This window comes from Fukomys damarensis, unplaced genomic scaffold, assembly GCF_012274545.1.
Source record: "Fukomys damarensis isolate Sample0158 unplaced genomic scaffold, DMR_v1.0_HiC HiC_scaffold_10, whole genome shotgun sequence".
Taxonomy (NCBI): domain Eukaryota; kingdom Metazoa; phylum Chordata; class Mammalia; order Rodentia; family Bathyergidae; genus Fukomys; species Fukomys damarensis.
The window spans coordinates 24,169,090-24,178,997 of record NW_022900922.1 but is presented as its reverse complement, the minus strand read 5'-3'; the positions used below and the strand labels follow the sequence as shown (position 1 = coordinate 24,178,997).

The 9,908-nt window shown below is 40.2% G+C and overlaps 1 protein-coding gene and 1 long non-coding RNA gene across 3 annotated transcripts in view; both read right to left on the bottom strand.

Moving 5' to 3' along the window:
- The window catches only part of Nup153 (nucleoporin 153), a 70,585-nt gene extending 69,370 nt beyond the window's left edge, over positions 1-1,215 (bottom strand). For both annotated transcript variants that reach the window (XM_033761903.1, XM_010622910.3), the window contains exon 1: positions 1,159-1,215. In XM_033761903.1, coding sequence (XP_033617794.1) covers positions 1,159-1,215 — 57 coding nt within the window. The remainder of the gene's footprint in view (positions 1-1,158) is intronic.
- A 5,395-nt stretch (positions 1,216-6,610) lies between these two features.
- Positions 6,611-9,549, bottom strand: LOC117285469. The gene is made up of 3 exons (XR_004516528.1): positions 9,486-9,549; positions 6,900-6,968; positions 6,611-6,716 (listed from the first exon to the last, which is right to left on the bottom strand). It is a non-coding gene; the product is annotated as an uncharacterized LOC117285469 (long non-coding RNA).
- Between the last annotated feature and the right edge of the window lie 359 nt (positions 9,550-9,908).

Genomic DNA, 9,908 nt, shown 5'->3' with positions numbered 1-9,908 from the left:
CGCACGGCGCCCGCCTCGCCGTCGTAGTCCCTGCAGTCGCCGCCGCTAATTGCGCCTACAGCCGCCGTTTAGGCCGCCGTCGCGGTCGCGAGCCAGAACGACGTCATTCGTCGCTGTCCCTACGTGTGAATCATTACGCTGCGACCTCGTGATAGGCGAAGAGCAAAGAAGGGCGGGAAGAGCCCGCGCTCTCTGCCGCGCGGCACTCTGGGAAACGTAGTTCAGTTCGAGGACGCGGATTCTGGGAAAGACGACAGCGCGGAAGGAGATCCGCCGGATTGGCCTGAGGCACAAAGCCAGCGTTGGGACTGCTGCTCTCGTCTGTAAATCTGAAGTATGAGGAGGCATTTATCATGAAAATATTAAGCTCTTCCTGCTCTGCTTTTCTCCAGCCATTGGTTAAGCAGGCAGAAAGTGAACAGGACAAGGACAGGATCTAATGATAATTTATTAAAAAGAAAAAAGAAAAACCTGCTGTTAAACAATGACCGCGATCTTTAGGCCTAAAGCTGATTAGAAAATAAATACAGCTTCATTGTTGTCAAACACATAAGGCTGGAAACTGAGTTAACCTCTCTACCTATATGACCTTGGATGACTCAAAACCTTTTGAGCCTGAGCTTCCCTCTATAAAATGGGAACTCTAAAACCCATCTTATAAAGCTGTTGCGAGGCGCAGACGTATCTACATAGAGCATTCGGTGTATTTCCTGATATTCAGGAAATGCAGTAAATGGTTGCAATTAGAACCCATGAAGTTAGGTCACATCATGAGGGGTATGTTCCAAATCATAAAAGTATACATATATTTACTCCACCTAGCAATATGTTTAGGAGAGTGAATAAGTGAGCTAGACTCAGATATTGACTGCACAATGTGAAGAAATTCCGGGAGCTGATAGATTTGAGTGAGCACTTGATCCAGCTCTCCTAGCTAAAAGGCAAAAAAAAAAAAAAAAAAAAAAAAAAAAAAAAAAAAAAAAAAATTTTTAAATAGTGGTCCAGAGAATTTAGGACACTGAAATAGGCAGTCAAAACTGGGACATAACCAAACCTTTCTGTGAGTTGAAACAGCTAAATGATTAGGGAGAAAAATCTATTGTAAAAAGCCATGATAACTTTGAGGTCTAAAAGATTTAATTTATATCCATCACTTACTAGCTGTGTAGCCTTGGGAAAGTTACTGATCCTCTTTCTAAGCTTGAGCTTCCTCATCTGCAAATAGAATGAATATTTACCTCAACAGGGTGGCGAATCACTCATAACTTTAGATTGAAAGCATCTAATATCAACCAGCTATCACCTACAAGTAATAAGCTGTGAGACCTTTATAGCATCTCGCCACAAAACTGTCCCATTCCAGTCACAGTTTAAGTAATTTATGTGTGCCGGGCATGGTGGCACACACCTGTAATCCAAGCACTCAGGAGGCTGAGGCAGGGGGACAGTTCGAGGCCAGCCTGGAATACAAAGTGAGTTTAAGACCAGCCTGAACTACATAGTGAGACCCTGTCTCAAAAAACCAACAAAATAATTAGGGATTTAGCTCAGTGGCACCGCACCTTTGATCCCCAGTATATATTTAAAAAAATCATATATGTGAAATTATGAAGCCAAACTTATAGTAGTTTTGAACTTGTAAGACCTTTCAACACCTAAATAAATCATGTTGTACCAGACATAGGCCGCAGACCAAGTGACTTTTGGTGGCACCTCTGACCATAACCACCAAGACAAGTTGCCAAAGATAATAGTCAAAACTAATTCACTTTCTCTTCTGTCTAAGCTTTGTTCCTCCCACCTCCACTAAATGCCCCTAGACTCCCCACGCAAGTTCTTTTCCATGAAGCACTTCATCTTTCTTAAATAAAATGATCTCTTTCAGCTGTTCTGTCCCTCCTACACAGAAATCCCATTCTTTCACAGTTCTTAGCTAGGTGTTTGACACAGAGTCCCTGAAAAATGAATATACAGGGAAGACCTGTAATTGGTCTACATATATGAGACTGAACTGCGCTTACATCTGATTTTCCCTTTTCACTCATCAGAATCCAAATTTCCAACACATCTCTTTCTTGCAAGGGACAGCCTTCACGGCCAAGATTTGAAAGGACGATGTACAAAAAAATTGGGCCAAACTACAAATTTGAAAATAGAAGATTGGTAGAATGTGAGGAGATAAGGAATAATCTACATCTGAGGCTTGTACTCAGTTGTTTCACAAATATTTCTTTGAAGTAAAATAATATGTAAGGGAACAGAAATACACTAGTTCTGCAGGCATGTGATTGACTGAAACTCTACCAGAGAAAGAATAAGAGACAATATGAAATCTATGTTATACCTAGACCAATTTTTTTTCCAGCCAAAATAAATAGTATAAGGTCTATTACTGGTAGGGTCTCCCTCTACCAATAAACTTTATTTTTTCCCACCAACATGGTGACCCGCTATCAGGAATAGATCAGCAAACAGAGAAGCTACTGGCCCTTCTCTAACAGATGAGGAATATCCACCCAACCAACTACAAAGCAGCCTCATTCTTCAAAGGCAAGACAGTGCCAACCAAAGGAGTAAGTGAGGACGACCATAGACTATGAGGAAGTTGTTGGCATTATTTTACCCTATAAACAAAAAATGATGTATCTGCTCTGTCTCTTGAACCAAATTATTTTGTTCAGAGTAGTTTTAGCTGGAATTCCATATTTCACCCATTTTCCTGTAACAATTATTACCGAGCATTTCATTAGGTAGAAAAATAATGAAAGTAGGGGGGCTTTTATTCAATTATGTCATTTCAACTAGAGAACTGTGAAGTGGTGTAGTAAGGTTCAGACTCTAGAAGGTTACTGGGGATTGTCCCTGTGTGCTTGTATTCTAGGGGAAGAAGGGCCATAGCAAAGGGAAGACATTTAAAGATTTAAATCACTGCACTCTCATTAACTTACTCTGTTCTCTGTCATTTGGGAATAAAGTAATACTTAAGACTAAATGCATTAACTAAGTTTTGATTAACTACATCTATCATGATTCCAACATACCATAAGATTGTCCCTCTTCCTATGTATATCAACATATGCTAGGTTTTGGAATATAATAATTGTATGTAAACACATATAATTTAAGGCATATTTAAATTCATCATTCTTGATGGCAAATTCAGTTTTATTAGAAGAAGTGACCAAATTCAAGATCAATCCCATCCTAACATGGAAGATAGTTAATGAATCATCAACTCAGATTAAGTCATTAAAAATCCTTTTACTGAGAACCCACTATATATTGGCTTGTAGTCTTAGCATTTGGTGTGTCATGAATAAAACTGTAAAACAATCTGTCCAATTGTATACTTTATCATTTTGCCAAATTCTCTTAAAGTTTAATTTATTACGTTCTATTTGACCACTAGAATTTAACAAATAATTCACCTAAAACTTTTACATTATACATCCTAAACATACTGTATTAAAACCATGCCATACAAGCAATTTTTGGCTTTTTTAGTTTTTTTAATATAATTAATTAGTCACTTAGAAAACTGGACTCATCTAAGTTGTAAGTATAAAACTATGCTGCTTCTAAAGCCAGGTGTGCTGGCACACTCAGGAGGCTGAGGCAAGAGGATCACTGTGAGTTCAAGACCAGCCTGGACTACATAGTGAGTTCCAGTCTCAACTACACAGTGAAATCTTGTCTCAATGCCCACCCCCAAGAAAACAAAAAAAAAAAAAAAAAGAACCACCAAACTATACTGTTTCCAAAATTCAGTTTGCTAGCACCAAGTATCAAGCTTAGTTTTTAAAACATTTGTAGAAAATGCTTGTATTTGTCTGCTACTAACATTGTTTTGTCTTGAGACAGGGTCTCCCTATGCAGTCCAGGCTGACCTTGAACTCAGTATGGAGCCCAGGCTGGCCTCCTTGTGGTAATCCTCCTGCCTCAACTTCCCAAGTGTAGGATTATAGCCATTTGCCACCATGCCTGACAAGACACTAATTTATTGAGGCTTTCCAAGAGTTTCCTGCTAATTAGCATGAAAACAACTCTAATGTCTACATCACCTTCCACCAGAAGGGCACCATCTACCCAGTTTACATGAACTGGCTTGGGGCCCCTTGCTGCTTACTGACTGTGGCAGCCTCCCCAGAGCTTGTTAGACTAAAGCACCCTACACAGCCCGGGCCTCCTCACTCATAATCTGCAATCTGTGTTGTAACCAGACTGCCAGGTGATTTGTATGCGCATCTCATTTGAATAGCACTGTTTTAAAAATTAACTTTGGTACTAGAATTTATTAAGCACACCTGAAATATTGAGTCCAAAACTGAACATTAGCTGTGAAATATATTTGACACATATTTAAAGGACATTTTGCTAGTTTTCAAATATCCTTCTTGTAAAACTTGTCTTTTAGAATTCATTCATGAGAAACCAGAAACAAAAATGTAGAGTGAACCATAAATGAAGAAGGATGAGCAGAGAGAAATTGTGACAAGAAATAGCCTACTACTTTGCTTAGCTTTGCTATGATTTTTTTTCACTTTCTGCTGTACTCACAAAATCGTTTTTAAGACGTAAAAATAAGCAGGTGCACTAGCAGGAAATATTCTCAAACCTAGATTATCATCTGATATCCAGAATGCTAAATGAGATGTCAGGCAGTTTTGTTTTGTTTTGTTTTGTTTTGTTTTTTTCAATCAGGCAGTTTATAACAAAATCTACACACCTAACCTTCAAGGGCATGAACAATAGTAGTTTTCTACTTGACAAATTAAAAAAAACAATTAAATAGATTAATGATTTCTAGTAGCTTGACCTCTTATATAGGTACTATGAAGCTAAGATAATACTCAGATACAATATTTTCTCCAAAAAGTACTTGTGGAGAAATTCAGTTTTATAATCATAATGGATCCTTTGGTCTACAAATTCCCTGAAGTTGATTATCAAAAGTATTCTTCTTTCTCAGCACTCTGGGAGGCTGAGGCGGAAAGGCTGAATGTTCCAGCTAAACCTGTGCAACTTAGTAACTTAGCTTGACCCTGTCTCAAAGGAAAAAAGGAGCTGGCGATGTATCTCAGTGCAGAGACCTTGAGTTCAATCCCCACTCATGCCCCCCTCCGTGTACCCCTTCTGCAGCACACCTAGAGTCCTTGACTCCTACAACAGGGGAGGCCTACAAAATTGGGAAATGAAAAAGATGAAAAATCATACTGAAAGGAGCTAACATACCATTCCCCTCATATGGGCCAAATATAAATGTATTTGCTCATGTGGACAATTATGCATCAAAGCAAAATAGTGAGATAGCCAAAGTCTGTAAAGAGCCAGCATAGGAATTCCTGTCTTTCATTAACCTTAAAACAACCAAGTAAGAGTTATGAATGGGCAGTTTCCAGAGCATATTTTTCCCCTTATCCTCTGGTGAGTCTTGCCAAAGTGAGCAGAAATTAAACACTATTGTTAATTATTCTTTTCATTAGCCCCTTTTCCCGAAGGAAACTACACTCTTACCAAAATGAAAATCCTGATTTAGAACATGCTTATTCTTCATTATCCCAGGTGGCAGAATTGATTGAACAGCACAAGCATAAAGGTAAGTTAGGATGATTTTCAGCCAACACCTATGACTCCGTAATGTCCTGGGGCCTCAACATGGCTCACCTTGTTTGAGTCCATGACAAGGCCAGTAAAATATCTTGATCTACCAAAAAGATGGTTCTTCAAGACCAAAAAGCAAAATGGCAAAAAGAACTCTTCAAATCTTCTCCGAAGGTGCAGGAAGTTTGAGTGAAGTTGTATCATTCCATGTTTGATGTTAAACATAGCAATATTGCCATGCAAAACAAAGCAACTAAAGACTTGAGCAAAACCTAAACACCCCACCCCAGCCAGGGAAAATGATCTTCACACACAAAAGTTTAGGTTCCACCTCATACATACGTGGAACAGAGAATGGAAACATCAAAGCAGACCCTAGGTCTCCACGGAGACCTGAGAAAAATAACCAATAGCTTCCTGAGATCACAATTAAACCCAAGTCACTTTAAACCAGGAACAGTTGGATCTTCTCTTTCTCATCTGCTTGGTCCTACAATCTTCCCTCTTGTAGAGACGGAATCAGCACCGTCTCATAAGCACTTCTGACAAGAAGCACCTGCCTGTAGGCCCGATCTTGTCACCTGAAGTGCAGCGACCAATGATTGACATCAGCTTCAGCCTTGCTAACGCTCCAGTGTAATCACTTGTCTTTCTCATAGCAGAGTCCACACAGAACAGCAGTTCCTCCGCAGAGAAGTAGTGGTCTGCTGCGGGGGATCAAGGGGGCCGATCCACAAAGGGCACTAGGGATAGAGCGCTGGGAAGGAAACGCCACTCATCTCTTCCTGCTGGTGGCCATAGTGGACACCTCTCCCTTCCCTCCTCATCAGAAGTTACCTTTGTAGCTGCTCTTCCTTAGACACTGGCCATATTCCTTCCTCAAGGTTTGTTTTTTTACTTATCGTCTTCATTTTTCAATCACTAACTTTTGTACTTTGTCCTTTGAAAAGTATTAAAAACTGAGATGGAGGGTAAAATGCAACCATCCTTGGAAATTGTCTGTCCTAGTTCCAAGCTAAGGAGAAATACAGTGACTGGTTCCAAACAAGATCTAAACAAGACAGGTCAGATCATTTAAACGTTTGTGGCAATTTTCTGCTGAAGACTTCCTCTTTCTGCAAGCAATATAGAAAAGGCAAGAGGAAACATTTAAGGAACACGGTAAGGGAAAAGAGAGAGAGGGGCTGAGACAAGTGGAAGAGAAAGGTAAACTTTAAATTCTGGCAAACAGTTGCCACTAGCTAGTTTTAGAAACATCATAAAGCGTTCTGCCCGGTTCACAGCCAACCTGAACTCACCTTTGGTGTATTTTCCCTCCATCAGTCTTGTGGGTCCAGATTGGCTTCTTGTTGACCTAAATTCTAAAGCTGTAAAATAAATGAAGGAGAGATGAGTGATGCCTAGTAGGAATGCTGTTACAGGAGCTCAGAGTGTCACTTACGAGCGTCATAAATAATGAAAGACCAATACATAATATATGGGAAAGAAGAGACACTTCTTATTGTCCCTTCATTTTCCCCTAACATTTTACATCCACAGTGCAAGGCAAACATTGGATAAATATTTATTCAGTGAATGAATGTACGTTCACCGTTTTGCAATTCCTTATTTCCTTCAACTTTTATGTAATGCAAATTATCTGTGTTTACAAAAGCACCTTAAGATAAAATTTGTTACAATTATATTTTGTTGTTAAAACACTTTTAAGCCCCTTTGCTTTTAAGCACAATTTTCCTCAGATCGTGCCCTAATAGTACCATGTAATAGTACCATGTACTCAGAGGTACATGGTACAATCACTTTTATGTAATCAGATCAACAGCATGCTTTTCTTTACAGATAATACCGGATTATATAAGAAGTATGAACTAAAGAGAGAAGCATGTATACAATACTTTAAAGTAGGATTTTGAAATAGCCTTCAATGAATATATATTATATTCTGGTCCTGTGTTTTGTGGATAAAAACATGATCACAGTTTAGGTCCTACCACTTGGGCACAAGTAGAAATGGTTGTTCTGTTGCTTTACTTTTAAGTATTTTGATTAAATATTTATGCACATAAATTTCCTTTTGGAAATACATTTTGCATGAATGGCTTTAAGTTTATGCTCTCCATTTTAAACCATTTACCAGGCAGACATGAAAAGCTTCTGATAAACTGTCACAGTCCCCACGCACCAGTTCAGCAGTGCAGGTGAGAGCACCTGAGCAGTACAGTGCTTCTTCACAAAGTGTCCTCCGATGTAAGTTCTTCAGGAGGAAAGGAAAGTACAGAAAGTACTCAAGACAGACAGCTACATTTGCTGTACGGGGACAAACTGTACCCCCAAGTAGTAGCACTCCTTGGTAAGATCTTCCAAAAGTGAGGAAAAGGCCCAGGAGCCTGATTTGTCCTGCTGGCCCCTTAATCCAGGTGCTTGCTGTTCTTTTCCTGTGCTGTTGAGGCATGAGCACCTGCTGCAGCTTCTGTGCCATTCCAAGGCCTCTTGCACAGTGTTCCACTCCCTCTGGGGGCCTGGCCTGTCACTGAGGCCCTCAGTGCCTCTCCGGCTCTTCCCCCAGGGAAGGGCACACAGAGGATGCAAGTACATGTTCTCCTCTGGGCTCTTCTCCCTTCTCTGGTTCTCTGCCTTCACCGTCTTTTTCTGGGAATGACTGGAAGGAAGCTAAACATCTCTACCCTCCAGTTCCCAAATGTTTTCCCTATTTTTTCTTAAGGTTTTTGGAAGACACTGAAACATTATTTCCTTTTCACAAAGGAAAATGAACGCAAAAGTGTTTAACTGCTTGAAAGAGGGGAGAGAAAATGAGATACTAAAGAAGAAAGTACCTAAAACCATCTAACTTTAAACACCATCAGGCCCTTTTTGCTCCAAGACCAGAGCTAAAAATCAGGACCTGGTTTAATTTTTGCCTTTCCACAACCATCTACAAATTTTGGCATCAGCATCCAATGAGAAACATTCACATCATTGATTCTCAGGCCTACAGAATCCATGGGGTGGAACCTAGAAATCTGTGTTTTGGTTTTTTTCATTTTATTTGGTGCTGGGTATTGAACCCAGGGCCTTGCACATGCTAAGCTAAACACATGCTCTACCTCTAAACTATATCTCAACTCCTAGACGTCTTTTAGCAAACTTCCGGCATTTTTCTTTTCTACCGACTTTGGTCCTCTGACCTCCTTTTGGATATGATCCCTGGAGGTAATTTCCTTTCTCACGTCCTGTCTCCTGTACCATTCATCTTATCCCTAGAGTGGTCATCGCCAGTTAAAGGACCTTTGGAACCCAAATCTGCTGTGTAAAGTTCAGTATCCATTTTTGAAAGGGAAGATTATGCAGAGCCCTGGAGGACGTTCATACGTCTAGTGTTAGTGTTTTGCATCACGTTGTTATCATCCTTTAGTCTCCTGCGCATGTTTTGCGAAGTCTAACCCACCACACATTAGACCGTCCCAATGGCATATCTTCAACCTGTAGCAAGTACAGAAGTGGTTCCCAGAGACCTAAGTGCTGGCTGATTCTCAAGGCAAATCCTCAGTATACATAGGCACCCAAGTTTGCCAAGGTTTGAGTTAGAGAAGAAAGAGCCTAAGAAACCAATATATATTCCCAAAGTAGGTAAGTCACAATTTTTAGATTGCTTGTTTTGATTTGTTTAAATTCTTGTTAAACCCTTCCTCACGTTATCAGGAGGGAACCAGTCACCCCTTTTTATGTGAATTTGGCTAGGTGGGCAATAATATCAGCCCATTTAATTCCAAGGTAAGGTCAGGAGTGCTAAGCTAAGTTAGGTCGCAGGAGGGTTATGTCCTACAGAGCGATGGTGGGCATGTTCACTAAAAACCACTCACATGCAATTGACTGGGAAGACTCACCTCTGGGGATGGTTGTTGATATTGCTGAAGTCGCCTGTTAGTGGCTTGTCATGTATTGTCCTTATGACATCAGAACACTCCTCTGTATTAAATAACAGAGGGTTAGTGAATGGGGGGCACAGACAGGCAGAAGAGCGGGCAGAGAAGTGAGCTTCTTGGAACTAAACAAGTTCCAAGAATTACATCCTTTATTTCAAAAGCTGTTCTCACTTCAGGTTTAGCTATTTTATTTATTTATTTTTTTGGTACCGGGGATCAAACTTAGGACCTTGCAGTCATGAGGTGGGTGGAGGAGCCACTGAGCTAAATCCCCAGGTTAAGTTATAAAGAACATACCTCTTTTCCTTAAAGTTGACTGAGTGGCAGCAGTACCTCTTCCAAGCTGATTGATCTGCCAGTATCATGACTGACACCAACCGTCTG